The 22,037-nt window shown below is 37.3% G+C and overlaps 2 gene segments (V, D, J or C); both read right to left on the reverse strand.

The window, feature by feature from the left end:
- Positions 1 to 327: 327 nt before the first annotated feature.
- Positions 328 to 877, reverse strand: LOC102866406. The segment is given in 2 exon segments: positions 328 to 698; positions 832 to 877. Coding segments are annotated over 2 exon segments (417 nt in total).
- A 4,693-nt stretch (positions 878 to 5,570) lies between these two features.
- Positions 5,571 to 21,744, reverse strand: LOC102866815. The segment is given in 3 exon segments: positions 5,571 to 5,899; positions 5,995 to 6,023; positions 21,626 to 21,744. Coding segments are annotated over 3 exon segments (477 nt in total).
- Between the last annotated feature and the right edge of the window lie 293 nt (positions 21,745 to 22,037).

A 22,037-nucleotide genomic window follows, 5' to 3' on the forward strand; every position in this document is an offset into this window, starting at 1 on the left:
ACTGTGTAGTGGGCTTGAGGGGAGGGACTGCATAGCAATGAAAGAGTTTTTGTTTTACTCATCAAGGAGAAATGTGAGTGGGCGTGAGGGGTTGGGCAGGGAGAAAAGCGCAACAATGAGTGACTAGAAACCCTAAGTCGCGGTACACTTTCATTAAAATTAATAAAATTAATTAAAACTATATAACACAAAAGCCCTGAAGACCTAAACTGAGCATTTCTTCAGATTAAGATGAAAGGAAAACCACATCCCCTGAAAAGAACTTTCCCACCCTTACCCTCCAAACATATACCTCTGTTTGTTGTTTCCAGAGCACTCACTGCAGCCTCATTCTCTATCTGAAGGGAGTTTTTTCCTTAGTACACATTGACTTCCTCTCACTGTGTCTCTTGCACAGTAATACAAGGCTGCATCCTCTGGTTTCAGACTGCTCATTTGCAAATAAGTGGTGCTTTTGGAGTCGTCTCTTGTGATGGTGAATCTGCCTTTCACAGAAGCAGCATACTCTGTTGTCTGACCATTAGCTTTGTTTCTAATGAAACCAACCCACTCCAGTCTCTTTGCTGGAAACTGACGGAGCCAGTGCATATAGTAGCCACTGAAGGTGAACCCAGAGCCTTTACATGAGAGTCTCAGGGACCCCCCAGGCTGTCTCAGGTCTCCACCAGACTCCACCAGCTGGACCTCACACCGGACACCTGCAAGTACAGAGACAATGGGATTAGATAACACATACTTTCTCTCTCTCTCTCTTTCACACACACACACACACACACACACACACACACACACACAGACTCATAGGATCCCCATCTTTATCAAAAATATTACCATATAAAAGGGCCAGAGTAAAAATCCAGCTCAGCCCAAATTTCATGTTCTTTAATTTAACTACTGTGCACAAAATGGGGAGAAAAAGATAGAGGGAAATGAAATGCTCCCCAGGAATTGGGGTTTCTTAATCGGAGCTGACAGGACATGAGCTCTGTGGGTTTTATCAGCAGAATGAGTGCTGCATTTGCATGTCATTTTCCAGTTATAAGCAGTGGAATAAAGTTCCTGGGCAGAGTTGTGTCTGTGCCTCAGAGAAAAAGACACAGCAGGTTTTACGAATGTTTTTTAACTGCATGATATAAAGTCATTGCTGCAGTTGTTGTTAAATGTTATGACCTTTTAAAGCAGTTTTTAAACTACAAACGTTATTTTACAAAACTTTTGTGATGTGAGAACTTAGAATGCAACTTCTCTGCATCCTTAGAATTTTGGTGCAGAGTCTGATTACTATTTGCTCATGTCAACATGATAGTCAAGGATTGCTCTGCTTGGATATTTTGGGTGCACATTATTGTTGGTTTCACTCACATGAAATCCTCCCATTTTGCATGTGTGTATTTGTTAGGTGCTTTCTAGTCAAGTACAGGTCATATTAACCCAATGAACTACAGATCTGAACCTGGCCCTCCATACAGCATCCTCAAGCTCATTGTTGGAATCACTGTCTCAATCCACTTTGTTGAAAGTCCTATACTTTTTTGTTAATCTTTCCCAGCTTTATGTCTTTTTCCAATGACCAGCCTCTCTCAAATGATGTCAAAGTATGTAAGACAAAGTTTCACCAACCTGGCCTTTAAGGAGAGCCTTAACTATGCTTCCACTATGATAAAGTTGTTTTTTCTTTGGCAGTTCTAGAAGAATCAATATCCTTTCCCAACACTGTAATTCAAAGACAATGAGACAGACTAGGGAGCAAGACTAGCCATCCATTTATGAAGTAACAAGCCTTGGAAAACCTTATGAACAACAGAGAAAAACAAGGAGCTATAGTTTTAGAGATAGAGTTTAGATGAGAAGAGATCACACAAATATGAGAAGAAATGACTGCAACCTACCATTAATGATTGGAATGTGAAACGTACAAACTATGAATGTATGAAAACTGGAAGTTGTCAAAATAAAATGCAAAGAATAAAAATTGACTTTCTAGGAATTAATGGACTAAGCTGACTAGCATGTGCCACTTAGAATCAGACAGTCATATGATCTACTAAGCAAAGAATAAAAAAATTGAGCAAGATAGTGTGACATTCATAAAGAAAAGGACAATTTGAAAGTGTAACACAACATAAAATGTTGTAAATGACAAAATTGTATCCATGGGCATACAAGAAAGACCTGTTAATACTGCATTATTCAAATAAATGCACCAATAACCAGTCAAAGACAAGGAAATTGAGGATTTCTGCTAACTTGCAGTCAGAAATTGATCATGCATTCAACCAAGATGCATTAGTAATCAATGGAGACTAGATAAAAGTTGGAAAAAATCACACAAAGGAAGTAGTCTGAAAGTACAGACTTGATGAAACCAATAAGGCAGGAGAGTGAATGATTGAATTTTATACACTCAATGATTTATTAATAAAAAATACTATTTTTAAGAAACAAGCATGATGTCTTTACACACATACCTTACTTAACAGTCTTCACAGGAATCAGACTGACTACATCTATGGAAAGAACAACTGAAAAAGCTAGATACCAGGAGTCAGAACCAGGCCAGATGTTAACAGTGGAGCAAACCATCTAGTACACATGTGGAAGTTCAAATTGAAGCTGAGGAAGATTAAAACAATACACAAGAAGCAAAACACTACCTCGAGTCTGTGCCACCTGAATTAAAAAAAAATTAATATCATCTAAATAACAGGTTGAGGCATGGTTCACCATTGATCAGAGACCAGAGGAGCTGTGGACCGAAATCAAGGATACAAGGGAGCAAAGGTCATTATAAAGTCAGAGAAGAGGGGGAAAGCCAAAATTCATGCTAGAAGAAGCCATGAAAATGGCATTTGAGCATTGGAAAGCAAAAACTAAAGGAAGAGACATTGAAATAAAAGAGGTGATTTCAAAGGACAGTTCAAAAAGACCAACCATTATAATGAAATATACAAACAGTTGGATTTAGAGAATAAAAAGGGAAGATCTTATTCAGCATTTCTCAAGAAAAGTTATTGGAAAAACAAAGTCAAGCCTCTAGTTAAATACTAAAAGATTCCATGAGAAAAATCTTGAATTATACAGGAAACATCAAAAGAAAATCAAAGGAAGACACAGTCATCAAAAGAATGGATCAACACTCAAAACTTCAGGACGTATAATGGGAGCAAGAGCCAATGGTAACAACAAAAGACGTTCAAGCTGTTCTGAAGACACTGATAAAATATAAAGCTCCAAGAACAGATTAGGATACCAATGGACCTATTTAAACTAACAGATGCAACCCTAGAAGTGCTCACTAGTCCAGGTCAAGAAGTTTGAGGACAGCTGCCTGGATGACTGAAAGAGATTTATATTTGTTCTAAATTCCAAGAAAATTGTTCAAAAAGACTGTGGAAATTACTGTACAATATTATATACAAGCAAAAAAATTGTTGAAAATAATCCAAAAATTAACAAAACAGTACTTTGGAAGAGAACTGCCAGAAGTTCAAGTTGCGTTGAAAAAAGAGCGAAATGTCAGAAATGTCTTTCTGTGTTTTAATGAGTACGCAAAGACATTTGACTGTGTGGATCACAACACACTAAGGCTAACATTTAGAAGAATAGAAATCTTAGAACAATTAATTTCACTCATAACGAAACTGTTTTCTGAATGGAACAAGGGCATCTTTTGAAAAAGGATACCATCCTTGGAAAGGTGAAGGGTCAGTCAAAATGAGGAAGACCCTCAATGAGCTAGAGGAACATAGTATCTGCAACAATATGCTCAAGCGTGTCAGAGTTGATGAGGATGTTACCTGATAGGACTTGGCTCCACCCTGTTGTTCATATGGTCTCTTTGAGCCACACTTGACTATATGGCAGCTAACAAAAACCTGTTCATAGCAGCATTATTCACAATAGCAAGAAAATGACAATCTAAACACTCACTAAAAAAATGAATATATAGAGAAACTGTGGTTTAGCCAAACAATGGAATGCTATGGAGCACTAAAGAACAATGAAGTTATTTGTAAAATATGATACAACACGGGAGAATCTAGAGCACAATATTGTTGTTGTTGTTGTTGTTATGTGTCATCAAGTCGCTTGCGACTCATAGCGACCCTGTGTACAATAGCCCTAAACTCTGTTCTGTCCTGTACCAATTGCACTGTCTCTGACACGCCCATCCCAATTACCCCAGTCACTGAATCAATCCACCTCATAGAGGGCCTTCCTTTCCTGCGCTGTCCCTCCACCCTCCCAAGCATGATGTCTCTCTCCAAGGACCCTCCTTACAACATGACCAAAGTATTTCAGATGAAGCCTCAGAATCCATGCCTTCAAGGAGCTGTTCAATTTAGCCCTCCCCAGGATGAATCTGTTTGTTGTCTTAGCAGTCTATGGCACCATCAGTACTCTTCTCCAGCATATTTAGTAAAATAATTTAATCAAAAAAAGAAACATACCGCATGCGATTGCTACTATGAAAATAGGAGGGAAACTGAGGGATTGGAGGAGGAGGAGAACAGAAATAGAATGTTTAGACAAAGAACTGTAGGACCAAGACAAAGGAGGATCAACCTGAATAAGGATAATAGGCTAAGGCAATTAACAAATAAGAACAACACATGCATAATTATTTCAAGAGGAAGGGGAGAAAAGGTGTGAAAGAAGAAAGGGGAAATAACTAGGAGGGCATAATTTAGGGGGCTGATGGAAGTGTGAAGGAATAGGCAAGATGCAATGGGGAGTTGATAGAATTGGAGCATAAAAGTCATAGATCAATAGTAATTAATATATGAAGTACTCTGTAAAGAAATGGTTGTGCAAAACAATATGTACATAAATAAAACAAGCATATGAATGTTGTGTAAAAGTGAGTGAGTGCACAAATCATATTGAATATGAAAGAAACACAAAGGGAATGTGGAAGGGGGAAAGAGCTCAGAAAAAACCTAGCAGAAATCCAGGATAGTGAGAAGTGGATAGTTGAGGCATGTAAGCAATGGGCAGGTTGCAGTGGGCATCCTTGAGATAAGGTGATGAGAAGGAGGAATCAATAATAATTAAGCAAAATATAATGTATGTGAATGATTGCATAAAACACAATGAATGAAATATATGAATGAAACACAATGCATATGAATGATGAAACACAATGTATATAAATGATTATATGCACACCAATAAATACATTATTTTTAAAAAATAAAGTATCAAGGGATACAGAAAAGAAGGAAGAAGAGAGTGAGAGTGTTAGTTGTTGGTTCTATGTATTGTCCACTAAGAATCAGCTCATAACAACTCAAAATAATAGTGGTTTTCTGAAGCAATAAATTATACAGGACAAAATTATCTCTTTTTCACAAAACAATAGGTGGAATTGAACTGTATGCTTTTGGATTGGCAGTGCAAATCTTGTACCAAGCCACCAGAACTGCCTATGAAAAATTGTCCAGAGGGAATTTTCGGGAGGAAAATTTTCATATCACTACAGGGGAAACCATCCTTTATATCACATCGGCACTTGCTCCTGGGTATTAATTCTGTGCTTTAGGCTCCCAGAGAGAGGCTTCTGTCTGAGTTCACACTGACTCCCCCTCACTATGTCTTTTTGCACAGTAATACATGGTTGAATCTTCAGCTCTCAGACTATTCATCTCCAGGTATAGAACAGAGTGTTCATGACATTGTCTCTGGAGATGGTGAATCGACACTTCATGGAGTCTGTGTAGCATGTGCTGCCAGCCCTAATACTAATTTGCAAGACCCACTGCAGCCCCTTCCCTGGATCCTGGCGAATCCAGTACATGGGTTAGCTGCTAAGCCCAGAGGGTGCTCAGGAGAGCTTCAGAGAATCCTCAGACTTTCTCAGGTCTCCTCCAGACTACAAATTGCACCTCACACTGGACACCTGCGAGCATGGTGATGATCTGGTCAGAAAAATCATTGTACATGTCCATTGTTTCAATCATGCTCACTCACATATAATGTTCTCTATAAAATTACCTTTTAAAATACCAACAATGAAGATCCAGCTAAGTACAACCACAGTGATTCATTTGTGTTCAGCCTAGTTCCTGAGTGAGGACACCTGAGATTTTGAGACTCTCCTCCCAGAGTTGCTTGGTTAGGGCAAGGCTGGTTTTCATCAGCAGGAGAAAGGGCCCTATTTGCATGTGCTCCTCCTTTATATTAGAATTCTGTGGAGTGGCATGCCTCTGCATGGTCATACTCTACAGGAGACAGAAGTGTTTAAGGGTGTTGCGGAGGACTTAAGAATAATATTCTGCTTTTTTAAAAAAATAATAGTTTTTTATTACCATTTCAGTGAAAGTTTTCAGAGCATATTTATTTCCCTTTCAACAGTTTTTCTACTTTTTGTTTGAAAAGCTGATTAAAATCCCCTCTTTGTAACTAAACTTCCTCCCTGTGATTCTGGATTCTATCCATCCTTCTATCTTATTTTTTCCTGCCTTTTGAGCCTTATGCCTCAGAAAGCTCCGCCTTTTAATCTTGTGTACTTTCCTGTTGTTATTGTTTGTCTGAAAGTTGAGCCACAAGAGTGGGTTCAGTCTAGATGCAAAGAATTCGTATTATGTTGATAGATGTCCATGACCCATCTGCCTCTATTAGCCAATTGAGTCTTGCCACTTGTGAATTTGAGTTTTGTTTCATATTTGTCTCACATTTTATCCAATATGATCTAATGTGATCCCTTTCACAGTGGTCATAAGTGATGGACAGGTGCCACCTATTTATTCTGTCTTTATGATCACAGAATATAGTGCTATTGCACTATTACTATTATGGATTAGGTGCTTCACGGTGACATTAATTTTATTCATTGTTCTTTGTTCTAGAAAAGAACAGGCCTTTAGTCACATCTTAGATAATCACTAGGAAGTCTTAAGAATCCAGTTAAAACTTACCAGTGTGAGATTTAGAAAATCTCCAGAGACTATGATCCTGAGGCCTCCTGGGACCAGAGAGACTCATTCCCTTAGAATGTCAGGTTACAATGAAGACATTTGCATTAGGCTGCCCCCTGGTGACTCCATTTATGTAGAACATCTACAAATACACAGAAATACTGACACCCAATCATAGGTAGGATCATGAGTTTAATCTCTTTAACTTTCTCAAATTGCTCATCTTTCCATCTGCTTTTGTTGGTTAAGTGTTTGTAATTATAGATAACATGGAATTTGTCTGTATTCTTTGTTCAACTCTGTGGTTTTCATTTCTTCCATATAGAGCTTCATTCCCTTCATCCAAATTGATAAGTGTTTATTTTCAAATTAAGGAACATTGATTGTATAGTGTGTAACATGCTGAGATGCTAACTGAAATGTTGATGGTAAAAATTCATCAGTAGAAAAATGAGGCTGTTTGTTATCTCCTGCAAAATTTTAAACCTCAGAAACCCAAGAGCACCTCCATGAGTTGGAATCAACTTTAGAGAATTGGATTGTTATCTAATGATGCATTTCTATCTCCTTTCTCCCTACCCTCGTATCCCTGGTAGCCATTAAAATATTTTTTCTTCTGTGTGTAAACATTTCCTTAACTTTTCATTGTTGTGGACTCATCTATATTCTTTTAAGATGAATAAACTAATTAAATATCTTTCCCCAAATTAATCCATGTTGTCGGTGTTTTGTAATTCCTTAATTGTTCTTAAATACTGTGTAATGTTCCGAGGACAATCTCCTCCTGCAGAATTAACTGCTTCTGACAGCCTGAGGTAGAGTCAGCTATGGATTAATTCCAACTTGAAGGTACACAGCAACAATTTATCTATTCATCCATTGATGGACACTATTGCTATTAGGTTGTACAATACTTTTAAGAACATGAAATATACGAGTGTGCTTATATTTGTTTGTATCATTTGGAAGCAAAGATGGTAAAGCTTCATAACAAAAGCTTGGTTGTGGGCTTAGTGAGTTGATAATAACATCTTTTCATACCAATTACTTAACTCCATGGGAGATTGTTATCATATTTTTACAAATATGGTAGGGTTTGGGTTGTGGGTTTTTTGTGTTGGGTTTTTCCCCCAATATGCTGTTACACAATTAGCTATTAAACTAGATTTGTGTGTGAAACTAAGTGTTGTCAAATGAAATTGTATAAGTCAAAATCGCTAGTCAAAACCATACACACATGCAAAAGTCTCTGAAGATTCTTATAGGAATCTTGGAAATCCTTAGAACAAGCTTTGCTGTTGTTGTTGTTTTTTTTGTTGTTGTTTTTGTTGTTGTTGCTGTTGTTGTTGTTGGTAAGTGCCGCCAAGTTGTGGATGACTCACAGCGACCCTATGAACCAACAAAAGACCTGAACACTTGTATAACTTTGGTCATTTCTCCATGTTCAACCCAAGATTTATTGTCACCTTCCTGGACCTTCTGCTCATTTATTCTAATGATAATAAATATCAGTGACCATAAACATTTTGAAGGTACAGAGGTTTGCAAACCACTGAAATGAAAGCACACATCACTCAAATTAGAACAGGAGGTCAAATTTCTAATTTGAGAATTACTTGCAAAATAGCAAAAACGTTTTTAACAATTGTAGCTTCCTTGACTCCACAATTAACACTCTTAAGTCCAACAGTCAAAAGATGAATTGCATTGGAAAAATCTGCTGTCAGAGACCTCTCCAGAGTGCTATAAAGCAACTATGTCAGTCTAGAGACTAAGATGCACCTAATCTAGACCATGGTCTTTGCAATTACTTTTTATGCTTCAGAGAGCTGGACAATGAATGACTAAGGATGATAGGAGGAGAATAGATGTCTTTGAATTGAATTGTGGTGCTGAAGAAGAGTCTTGAACATACCATGGACTGCCAAGAAAACAATATGTCTGTCTTGGAGAGCATGAAACCAAGTTTTTTGTTAAAAGCTCAATCTCTTCTCCATCTACTATGGTACTGCTAATTGGCCCAGTGGTGGGAATCTTTCTTTTCCTGATGTTGAGCTCCAATCCATATTTTTTTACATTTTCTACTAGTTTATTTACAAAATTTGAATACATTGGTTTGGGGTTTTTTGGTTGGGTTCTTTTTTTTTAATTTCCATTCATTCATTGTTGTACTATTCTTTCCTCCCAACCCTCCCCCATAGTAAACTACTATCTTGGAAAAGTAAAAGAAAAATTATTTCATTGTTTTCAAACCCTCCCCCAGGTCCACTCTACTATGCAGCCTTCGCTCTGGACTCCCTTCATGACAAATACACCTAATTATATATCCCTTTTAAACAGTTTGCTCCCTCATCTGTTTTCAATGCAGTATACATTATTGAAACCATCTTTCTCAGTCTCCCCCCAAACCTGATGTCAGTCCTGTTTTGCAACAGTGGTACCATGAAGTATTTGTCCTTTTGTGACTGAGATACTTCACTCATAATAATGTCCTTCTGGGTCACCCATTTTGAATAATATTGCATGAGTTCCTTGTTTTTCAATGCAGCATAGTATTCCATTGTGTGAATATAACAGCTTCTCTAGCCATTCGTTTGTTGATGGGCACTTGGGTTGTTTCCAACTCCTTGCTATTGTGAACAAAGCCACGATAAACATGGGTGTGCATATATCTGCTTGGATGTAAGTTATGGTCTCTTTGGGGTATATTCGCAGTAGTGGAATTGCTGGGTCTAATGATATTTCTATTTGCAACTTTTTTGAGAAAGCACCGTACCACCTTCCACCGTGGTCGCACCATTTTACATTTCCACCAACAGTGAATAAGAGTACCCATTTCTCCACAACCTCATCAGCATTTGTTGCTTGCTGTTCTGTTAAATTTTGCTATTCTTACTGGGATGAGATGATATCTCTGAGTCGTTTGAACATTTTTTCATGTTTGTTAACCATCTGAAAGTCTTCTTTGGTGAAGTGTCTGTTCATATACGGTGCCCACTTTTCAATTGGGTTACTTACCTTTCTCTTGTACAGAAGCCCGGTATAAGCAAAGAACTCCTTAAAAATAGAAAAAGGGTAGGAGGCATCTCACTCCCCTATTTCAAACCCTACTACACTGCTGTGGTGGTGAAGACAGCCTGGTACTGGTACAATGACAGACACATAGATCCATGGGATAGAATTGAGAACCCAGAAATCAGCCCATCTATCTTTGGTCAACTGATTTTTGGCAAAGAGATGAAATCAGTTAAGTGGGGAAATGACAGCCTTTTTAACAAACGGTGTTGGCAAAATTGGAAAACTACCTGCAAAAGATGCAAGCAAGATGCACACCTCACTCCATATACAAAAACCTTCTCCAGGTGGATCATGGACCTAGGACTAAAACCAAGGACTATAAACTTCAATAAAGAAAAGCTTGGAAGAACACTGCAAGTCCTAATCCACAGCATAAACAGTCTTCTAAGTATCCTGAAAAACCTACAATCAGAAGAAAATAAAATAGATGAATGGGACCTTCTAAGAATTAAATCCTTATGCACATCCAAAAACTTCTCCAACAGGGTAGAAAGGGAAGCTGCAGACTGGGAGAAAGTATTTGGTAATGACATGTCAGATAAGAGACTTATATCAATCCTTATTTTATTTAAGAGTCCTTGACCTTCTGCAGCAAGCATTTCAGATCCGTTTCCGTTTCAGCAAGCAAGGTTGTGTCATTTGCATAATGTAGGTTGTTGAGTCTACCTCCAATCCTGATGCCACATTTCTCCTTAAAGCCAAGCTTTTCAAATGATAGGTTCTGCATATTGAATGAAAAGACATGGAGAAGAGATGCATCCCTGATACACTCATTTCCTGATTTTGAACCATGCAGTGTTACCCTGTTCTGTTCTGAGTACTGCTTCCTGGTCCAAGTGTAGGTTTCGCATAAGCACAATCAAATGTTCTGGGATATTCCCATTCTCAAGGTTAGCCATAATTTGTTGTGATCCACACAGTCAAATGCCTTTGCATATTCAATGAAACACAGATAGACATTCTTCTGGTACTCTTTACTTTCTGTCAAGATCCATCTGACATTGGCAGAAATGTTTCCAGTACCACAGCTTCTAAACCTAGCTTGGATTTCTGGCAGTTCTGTCAATATACTCTTCTAGTCATTTCTAGTTAATCTTCAGCAGGATTTTGCTAGTGCATGATAAAGGGATATTGTTCAATAATTTCCACACTCTGTTGGATCAAAATTTTTTTTGGAATGAGAATAAATATGGACCTCTTCCAGTCAGTTGGCCAAGTAGTTGTCCCCCACATTTCTTGGCACACCTTGGTGAGCACATTCAGGGCAGCATCTGTTTGCTGAAATACGTCAGTTGGTATACCATCAATTCTTTGGACCTTACTTTTTTCCAAGCCCTTCAGAGCAGCCTGAACTTCCTCCTTCATCATCATTGCCTCTTGATAATATATTGTTTCTTGAAATTCTTCTGTGTCAGCCAATCCTTTTTGGTACAGTGATCCTTTATGCTCCTTCCATCTTCTTTTAATTCTTCCTGAATCATTCAGTATTCTTCCCATACCATCCTTGAGCATTGGAACTCATGGCTTGAATTTATTCCTTAGTTCCTTCAGCTGATGAAATGCTGACCAAGATAGACCTTTTTGATTTTCTGACTCCAGCTTCTTGTGCAGTCCATTATAATACTTTCCCTGTCTTTCTGAGCTTCACTTTTATATATTTTATACAGTTACTTTTTATTTCTTCTCTTTGCTTTATTTTTTTATTATTATTAAATTTTATTAGTTTTAATGAACATTTACAGAGATTTTGGGGTTTTTTGGTGTTCTTCTCTAAGGCAATATTCAGAGTCTCTTCTGATATCCATTTTGGTCTTTTTTTTCTTCCTTCTTTGTAATGACTTTTTTTTCTTTTTACTTTTTTTTTTTACAGGTTATACTAGTTTACTTACAAAATTTGAATACATTGTTTTGTTCATACTAGATTATTCCAATTTCCCTCACACACCCCAACCTATCAAATTGTGCAATCCCATGACTATTTGCATTCTTCATGAACCATATTCTTGATATCTTCCCAAAGCTCATCTGGTCTTAGTTTATTACTGTTCAAAGCCTCACACCCATTCCTGACTTTGTTTTTAAATTCAGGAGTAATAAACTCAAGATCACATTTTAATTCTTGAAGATATGATTTAACTTTCTTTAGCTTTAATTTGAACTTGCATATGAGTAGTTTATGATCTCTTCCTCAATCAGCACCTGGCTTAATTGTCTCTGCTGATACTGAACTTCTCCAACAATGCCTTCCACAGATGTAATCAACCTTATTCTAGTGCATCCCATTAGGTAAAATCTATGTGGTTTAAAATTAAGATGAAAGTATGCCAAGATTGTATTCTCTCTCCATACCTATTCAATCTGTATGCTGAAAAAATTACTCAAGAATCTGGACTCTATGAAAAAGAATGTAGCATTATGATAAGAAGAAGACTCATTAATAACCTGTGTTGTGCAGATGATACAAACTTTCTTGTTGAAAATGAGGAGGACTTGAAGCACTTGTTGTAGAAAATCAAAGAATACAGTTTCAATATGAATTGAATCTTAACGTCAAGAAAACAAAATTCTTACCACTGAACAGATATGCAACATCGTGAAAAATTACAAAAGACTGAAACTGTCAACAACTTCATCTTACTTGGATCTACAATCAATACAATTGGTACAAGCAGTCAGGGAATGAGGGGACTTAATCACTGAGAAGTTCTTCAGTTAGGTATTTCTCCAAATTATTGAGGTGTAATGATGTCAGTTTGAAAATTAATGTGTATCTGATTCAGGCCATGGTCTTTCTGATCATTTACCATGTGTCTGATATTTGGACAATAAATAAGAATGAAAGAAGAAGAATTGATGTCTTTGAGTTGTGATGTTGAAGAAAAGTGTCAAGAATCTCATTGGCTGGGAAAAGAACAAATGTGTTTTGGTCAAAGTGCAAAGAATAGTCTTTGGAGGCAAAATTTATAAAGTGTTGCCTCACATATTCCAGGCATGTTGCTAGTAGGAGCTATTCCTTGGAGAGGGACATGATGAGAGGGAAAGATGGAGGGTTGATGAACGAGTGGAAGACCCTCAAATGGATGGATTTACCCAGTGATTGTCACAATGGCTCTAGTGTGTCAGAAAGTGTGAAAATGGCAAAGGATAGTACAGAGTTCAGATCTGTTTTTTATAGGATCATTATGGTTAATACTCAACTCAACAGCACCTAACAACAACTTGACAAACAGGATTTTTACGTCCAGCTTTTTGAGGAAATATAAATTGACTTCCAGGGTGATTGTACTATTTTACAATCCCAGAAACAGTTAGTAAGAGTCCCAATTTCTCCACATCCTCTCCAATATTTGTTTGGTGTCCTATTGAACTTTGCCACTGCTACTGGGGTGAGATGGTATGCCATTGTGGTTTTGATTTACATTTCTCTTGTTATTGTGATTTTGAGCCTTCCTCACATGTCTGTTGGTTATCTGAATGTCTTCTGTAAAATTTCTTTCCACATCTTTTTTTCCCATTTTATAATTGTATTATCTACTTTTTCTTGTGGAAACAATGTAGTATTCTGTAAATTTTTCTTATGGATTTAGATCTCTTATATTTCTTGCAGTAGTGTTTTGTAGTTTTCTTTATAAAGTATTTTTTTGTGTTTCTCTAGTTAGTGTTAAAATGCTTAACAGAATTGAAGAAAAAAATAGACAACACCAAAATAGTGATAGTAGACTATAACACAACACCTTCACCAAAAGATAGGTCAACTCAAAAGAAACTTTAAAAAGATACATCTGTCAACCAACTTGACCTTGTGAATATATTTATGGTACTCCACCCCACCAAATGCCAATTTACTTTCTTCTCATATTCACATTATGTATTCTCTAAAATTTATCCTACACTAGGACTCAAAGCAAACCTCAACAAATTTTAAAAACTACAAAATACAAGTTAAGAAAAATACAATGTATCTCCAAAGATCAGAAAGCCATAAAACTAGAAATTAATGACAAAAGGGTGAAGCTCACAAAACCACTAATATGGAAGCTAAATAACACCTTGCAAGAACATGATAGGTTATTGCTGTTGTTGCTGTTGTTGTTGTTATGTGCCATCAAGTTGCCTGTGACTCATAGTGACCCTATGTGCAACAGCTCTAAACCCTTCTCTAACCAGAGCCAATCTTTCTGTCTCCAATACACTCACTCTCACTACCCCAGGCACCAACTCAATCCATCTCACTGAGGATTTTCCTTTAATGAGCTGACCCTCCACTTCCCAAGCATAATGTCCCTCTCTAAGGATTGGTCCCTCTTTGCAACATGTCCATAGTATGTCAGATGAAGCTTCAAAATCCTTACTTCCAAAGAGCAGCCTGGTTTTACCCTCTCCAGGTTGAACCTGTTTGTTCTCTTAGCAGTCCACGGTATATCAAATACTTTTCTCCAGCAGCACAGTTCAAAGGTATAAAGTCTCCTTCTCTCATTCCTAGTCATTGTCCATATTTCTGATGCATAGCATGCAACTGTGAAGACCATGGCTTGGATCAGGAACACCATAGTTAGTCTCCAGACTGACATCATTGCTCTTCAGTACTCTGCAGAAATCCCTGACAGCAGACTTTCCAAGGGCAATTCATCTTTTTTATTTTGGTAACAAAAATGTTGATTGTGGAGCCAAGCAAACTATAAAGCTTCTAACAATCACAATCTCTTCACCATCTATCAGGATGCTGTCAATTGGTCCAGAGGTGAGAATCTCTGTTTTCTTGATGTTGAGCTTCAATTCATAGTGAAGACTGAAGTCCTTGACCTTCTGCATCAAGTGCTTCTGATCCTCAGTTTCAGCAAGCAAGGTTGTGTCATCTGCATAACACAAGTGGTTTATGGGTCTTCCTCTCATTCTAATGGTGCATGCCTCCTCATAGAGTCCAGCCTTCCAGATGATTTGTGTGGCATAAAGATTGAAAAAGGTATGGATATGGGATGTATCTCTGGCTTACTCAGATCAAGAGGCAATCATGAAAACAGAACAAAGAAATACTGCATGGTTTAAAATCAGGAATTGAGTAAGCCAGAGTTTTGCATATCACAATCAAGTGTTCTGGGTTCCCATTCTTCTAACAGTTTGTTATAATTTGTGGGATCCACACCATCTAATGCCTTTGCATAGTCAATGGAACACAGATAGACATTCCTCTGGTGCTCTCTGCTTTTGGGCAAGACCCATCAAACATTAGCTATGATATCCCTAATTCCATGACCTATTCTAAACTGAGCCTGCACATATGGAAATTCTCAGTTGATGCCCTGTTCCTGTGTCATTTTTGGATAATTTTCAGCACAATCTTGCTTGCATGTGATATTGATGATGTTGTTCAATAATTCCCACAAAAAAAGAAGTGTTAAAAAAACCCAAACAAAACACCAAACCTTCCTTGAAACAATTCATAATGAAAACACAATATGTCAAACCTTCTGGGATCAGTCTTTAGCGGGCAGTTCACAGCAGTAGACAAACACATAAAAGGAAGAAAGAAACACAATGAATGACCTAACTCAATACTTCCATCAAATATAAAAAGAACAGTAGTCTAGCCCTACAGCCTCAAAAAGAAGAAAAAATATATGCACAAGAGTTGAAATCAATGAGATAGAAAGGAGAAAAACAATTGAAACCATCAACAAGACCAGGAGCTGTTTATTTGAAAGGGTCATTAAATAGACAAACTATTGGCAAACTTAACAAAAGAATGCAAAGAGAATACATAAATAATTCAAATAAGAAATAATAAAAGTGGCATCTTATCATAGCCTGATTAAATTAAATTGATGATACCACAATATGGAACTCTGGTGGCCTAGTAACAAGAAGTTGCACTGCAATTTCCCTAACGCGTACCATTTGAGATTACCATATGCTCCATGGCAGAAGAAAAGGCAGTCTCCTCCTGTGTGATGGCTGCTTCTAAAAACTCACTGGAGGGTTGGCTATGACTCTGTTCTGATTACAGTATACAACAACAAAAATATCAAAATATTAGGAAAAAAGAGAACTCAGTTGGCCTAATATCAGGAAACTGTGCTGTAATCCAGAAGGCAGACGATTCAAGTCTACTAGCTGCTTCAAGGGAGAAGAAAGGGCAATCTCCTCTCATGTGATTAACTGCCTCTGAAAACTCCCTGGAAGCTCAGCTATGTGTTGGTTCCAACATGATGATGTGCAACAACAACATATTTCAACACATTTGAATGCCTAGAAGATATGGACAAAGTCTTTGAAATTCTCACCCTACCCAGAATGACACTGACAGATGTAGAATATTTGAACAGACCCATCACAAAAGTAGAAATTGATCAGATCATAAAAAGACTCTCCCACCCCATAAAAAAAAGTCCTGGCCCAGATGGCTTCATGGCTGAATGTTAATAAATATTTAGAGAAGGTCTATCACTCATTCTTTTTAAACTATTTTTAAAAAAATAGAAAAAGAAGGAACACTCCCAGAGTCATTCTATGAAGCAAGCATAACCTTAAAAACAAAACTAGGCAGATATATTCCTCCAAAAAGATAACTAGAGACCAATATCTCTCATTAATATAGATGCAAAAAACCTTAACAATATCCTGGCCAATAGAATCAACAGTACATTAAAAATCAAAACATCATGTACGCCAGGGATGCATCCTATCTCCATACCTTTTCAGCCTGTATGCCAGAACAAATGATCCGGGAGGCTGGGCTCTTTGAGGAGAAATGTGGGGTCAAGGTTGGTGGAAGATCGATTAACAATCTGCGTTATGCAGATGGCATAACCCTGCTTGCTGAAACTGAAGAAGACCTGAAGCACTTGCAGCAGAGGGTCAAGGACTGTAGCCTCCAATATGGATTGAGGCTCAATGTCAAGAAGACAAAGATTCTCACCACTGGACCAATTGGCAGCATCAGGATGGATGGTGAAGAGATTGAGATTGTACACAGCTTTGGCTCCACAGTCAACAGTCTTGGCACCAGTAGCCAGGAAATTAAAAGGTGCATTGCCACGGGAAAGTCTGCTGTTAGGGACCTCTCCAAAGTACTGAAGAGCAATGGTGTCTCTTTGGAGACTAAGGTGTGCCTGATACAGGCCATGGTCTTTGCTATCACTTGTTATGCATCACAGAGTTGGGCAATGTCTAAGGAGGATAGAAGGAGAATTGATGCCTTTGAGCTGTGGTGCTGGAGAAGAGTATTGAGGGTACCAGGACTCCTAGGAAAACAAACAGATTTATTTTGGAATGGGTTAAACCGGGTGGGTCCTTGGAGGCAAGGATTCTGAGGCTCCCTCTAACATACTTTGGGCATGTTGTAAGGAGGGACAGATCTTTGGAGAGGATCATCATGCTTGGTAGGGTGAAGAAACAGCGCAGAAGGGGAAGGCCCGCTCTGAGGTGGATTGATTCAGCAACTGGGGTAATCGGGATGGCTGTGTCGGAGATAGTGCGATTGGCACAGGACAGAGCAAAGTTTAGGGCTATTGTACATAGGGTCACTATGAGTTGCAAGCGACTCGATGGCACATAACAATAACAACATATTCCTAGTAGTAGAACATGGAAATATTCTAACAGCAACCGAATGGATTGAGAAATCGTGGTGAATTCACAAACTGTAATTCCATGCAGCACTCAGGAGTGACGATTTAAAACAAACAAATAAAAACAACCAACAACTACGTAAACTGAGAGAGACTGCAGAGTATTATGCTGAGTGAAATAACTCAGTCTCATAAGAACAAATATTACTTAAGACCATTATTGTAAAAAACAAAAGGATAACTAGTAAAATATGTATGGAGATCTAAGAGGGGGGACGGGGCGGGGGGGGCGGGAAACAGAAGAGTGATGATATATAAGGATAAAATCACAGGGTTGTGCAATTTCATAGGTGGAGGGAGGAAGTGAGGGAAAATGAGAAAGATCCGTAGGGACCTGGAACTTTGTAAGCAAACCAGGTAAAAAACAAACAAGCAAAACCACCCTACATTTTTTTAAACTATGTAGAATTTTATAAAAAAAATTGCAAAATAAATCCAAACTAAAAGAATAATTTGTAATAAAAGCTACTAAATTATAAAATCAACAGATATTCAGTACCTTGTACATGACTATCAATCTAAAAATCTACATCCCATTCAAAACCACATAGTTCATTGATCACAGATGCCTGGTATTAGTCACAGAAAGTTTCAGAACACATTGTGTTGATTTTGAAAGGTCATTTGCATCTTCTATGATTTCAGCTTTTCTCCATTTAACTTGCTTGTAAAGTATATATGATGTACTGTATATTTAAAATCAGTAGAGTGGTAATATTACTCTAGAATTTTTTAGTTTTGATAGTTGCACTTTAATACACACATACAAAAGAACCACATCACAGTGATGAAATTTAAGAAAAAAAGAAAAACTGTAGTTGTATCTTATTTTTTCCATAATCATAAAATCAAAGCCTTAAACAAAACTTCATTGTGAAAAAAGTACCGCAAATCAAAATACAATGGCATACATATGGTGCCAAATGATAAAAATTATAGTTTAAGCTATATATACTTAAAAGATTGCCAATTTTTTTTCTTCGTAGTTCAAGGAATACCACTATAGGCTTTTGTCATAACCAGTTTAAGCTTTATGTGTACTTCATTTTAAGTTCAGGAGTCAAATGCTCTTCATTTTCTTTTTTTTTGTTTTATTTTAGCATTTTGATCATAACTGGTTAAAATTAAAAATGTGTTGTTTAAGTCTCTGATATTAAACAGGAATCCAAATTTCCAAAATTCTCATTTTCAAGTTTAACCATAGTTTTAAACAGAGAGGAGAAAGAAAAGAAAACGTGTTTTAATGGAGCACTAATTTCTAGATTTTCTCAAGGTAATGAACCTTGGATAGTGTCTCAGAGCTTTTTGGCAAATAGAATTTCTCCCTCCTGTTCTAATCTTAGTCCTATCAAGAATAAATATGCAATACTAACAGTCAAAATTATTCCTTTCTAGAAGCTACTTTTACCACCCAAATAGAGCAAACTGATGTTCTTAACCTAACTTGAGTTTCAGTCTAGAAAATTCAAACCCAGCCAGAAGAATTTTGTCTGCAACTGTGCAAGCAATAAAATCTACAGTTTGAAAAAAAATCTATAGTTTGGTAAGTTTGGTATAGGACCATTGTTAGAGAGTGTGTATGAGGATCCAATGGGGGGGGGGAAGGGAGGCCTTAAACAAAGAGTTGCACATTTTGATGAGTGGAGGGAGGGATTGGTAAAAGAAAGGGGAAAGCTGAAAAATAATGTATATGAACTTTGTATGTAAACCAACATAAAACAAAATATAAAAAAACTATAGCTTGACCAAACTGTAGAGTCCTACTAATAATGTTTAAATTCACAATTCAATAATTCAGTCACAACCATTTTAATAATTGTCTATGCTATGTGTTGTTGTTGTCAAGTGCCATCGAGCCACAGGCAACTCATAATGACCCTATGAACAAAAGTCCTGGACACCTCCAGTATAACTTTTGTCCTTTCTCCAGATTCATAGGGTTTCCAGAGGCAAGCTATTACGGAAGTGGATGTCACTCCTGCTTCCAAGCTTGTTTTAATCGGGGAGCTTCACCAAACGCTGTCCACCCTGGGTAACCATTCTCACATGTAAGCTATGTAAATACTGAAATTCACAGAAATCTATAAGTTATCAAAACATGCTGAACATAAAAGATATGGAAAGACCTTAAAAAGAGGAAGACATTCAGATGACCAACAAACATGAAGAAATGCTCAAAATCATTGACAATAGAAGAGTTGTAAATCAAAATCACATAATACTCTGACCTCAAGTGCCACGGCAAAATTAATAGGAGGGCGAGCAATAAATGTTGGAAAGAATATGTAGAGATTGGAACTCTAATACACTGTTGGCACGTTAATAATAAGAACATAGAAACAGTCCAAACTGATTGAGAAACTGTGGTATATTCACATGATGAAACACTATGCAGCACTCAGAAGCAACTATTTTGGAAAATGCTAGATAACTTGGAAAAGGCTAGAGAGCTGATAGGAAAGTAAGAACAAATACTGTGCAGAGCTGTTATTGTAAAAACAAAAAGATGAGTGAGAAGTGCATGGAAATCAAAAGAAGGAAAGGAAATAGGTAGGATGGCTTCGGATGAGGAGATGCGAAATCACAGGGTCACATAGTCTAGTGGACAGAAAAAGGAGTTGACGAATAAAAAGCAACCAATGTACATGAATGAACCACAATATAAATAAATTATTATATGCAAACCAATATTTTCATTATTATATCATTTGAAAACCAATATTTTTTAAGGTCATTTTTTTTTTACCATCATCACAAATATATTTGAACTCTTTTTGCAGGCACTATTTCAACTTTACGTTTTGAAGGTCTTCCTTGTTTCTGCTGACTGACTTTACCAGCATGATCCCCTTCTTCAGGGATGCATGTCTCCTCATAACAATATCCACATACTTAACATGTAAGATGCATTATTTCTGTGCGTCTCCCAAGAGAGATTTGTACTTTCTCCTCATGATCATGGTATATTAACAATCTTTTCCAACATAATAGTTCAAAGTAACAAATTCTTTGAATATTCTTTCATAAGGCTATGAGATGACTAAAAAATAACATGGTTTGGATCAGATGTAATGACATCTTTTGGAGGGTTTGTGTATTTTTGGGGGAGGTGGGGTCTTGGTGTTTAAAATTTTTTTATTATTAATTTTAACAGGTATTTACAGAGGTTTTGGATTTCCGTTCATTCCTTGCTGCACCTCTCTCCCTGCCCACCCCTCCCCACCAGTTCGCCCCCCTCTCCGAAAAGAAAAAGAAAAAAAAATTCCTCCGTTATTATACATCATCCTCCATCCCTTTGCCCCCAACCCCCACCCTGAGTACACTTCTCTATGCAACCTTAATTCTGGATTCCTGTGCTAACCATAATACTTAATCATATATCATCTCTAATCAGTTCTTTCCCTCATCTGTTTCAATACAATATGCATAATTTATCCAGTTTTTTTCTTTCACACCCCAACCCTGATATCAGACCCATTCTACAACAGGTGTTTTAAAATTTTTAAAAAACTACTATTTTATTGTTTAAAGTAAAAGTTCACATCACAAATAAGATCCCCATTTAACAATTTCTAAACACATTAACAAGAAATCGCGATATTTTCTACAATATGCCATTGTTCTTGATGGCACTTAGGAAAGGAAAAAAGAGGAGGAGTAAATATCAGTTCATTTTCTGAGAGCACTTCCCGTACTAGAGCAATGGAGTGATTTGGAGAGCTAATTTTAAAGGACTCAAATTTTCTCCCCCCCCCATGTTATAGTCCTTAGGATTTATAGCAATCAATGGCTTCATTATAATGAAATACAAGGGGAAATTATCTTCTTGCCGTGGGCAGCAAAGAATTCTGTTTTCTTTGGTTATGGGTGTTCAATTTGCCCCATTTAGCAAGAACTTCCCTTTCAGAATGTCCAGGTGCATTCCACTGTTTCTTTCAATTTGATGATTGGTAGTGTTGTGCTGCAAACATGAGGTGCTAGCTCTGTTTATTCTCTGATTACCTAACTAAATTTCCATTAGAGACAAGTATTGGGAACATTAAGTCTGAGTGTGTCTTTCCAAATGTTCCTGTAACACCTCCAGAGGCCATCCAAGACTCTATACCCTCCTTCAAAGACATGACGTTTTTTCCCTATTTATGTGTCCCTTCCCAAATGTAGTGGTAAACAACCAGTGACTTCTGCTTCCTTTATTGGTGTCATTCTCTTGCACATTAAGGTATGTGTACCTTGTGGAAGAACACAAGTTGGATTTGAGAAGTGTTTTGGAGTCTTGAGTCTCTTTCTTTTTATGGGTTTTCCCCCATGTTCATAGGCTTAAAATTTTTTTCAGTCTACCAATTTTCTCTAGAGCCACCTATTTCTTGAGATCTCATGTTTATTGTTCCTTCCTGTGACTTTGATTTTATAATGT

Source organism: Elephantulus edwardii, unplaced genomic scaffold, assembly GCF_000299155.1.
Source record: "Elephantulus edwardii isolate Elephantulus edwardi_28Jun2011 unplaced genomic scaffold, EleEdw1.0 scaffold00019, whole genome shotgun sequence".
Lineage (NCBI taxonomy): Eukaryota > Metazoa > Chordata > Mammalia > Macroscelidea > Macroscelididae > Elephantulus > Elephantulus edwardii.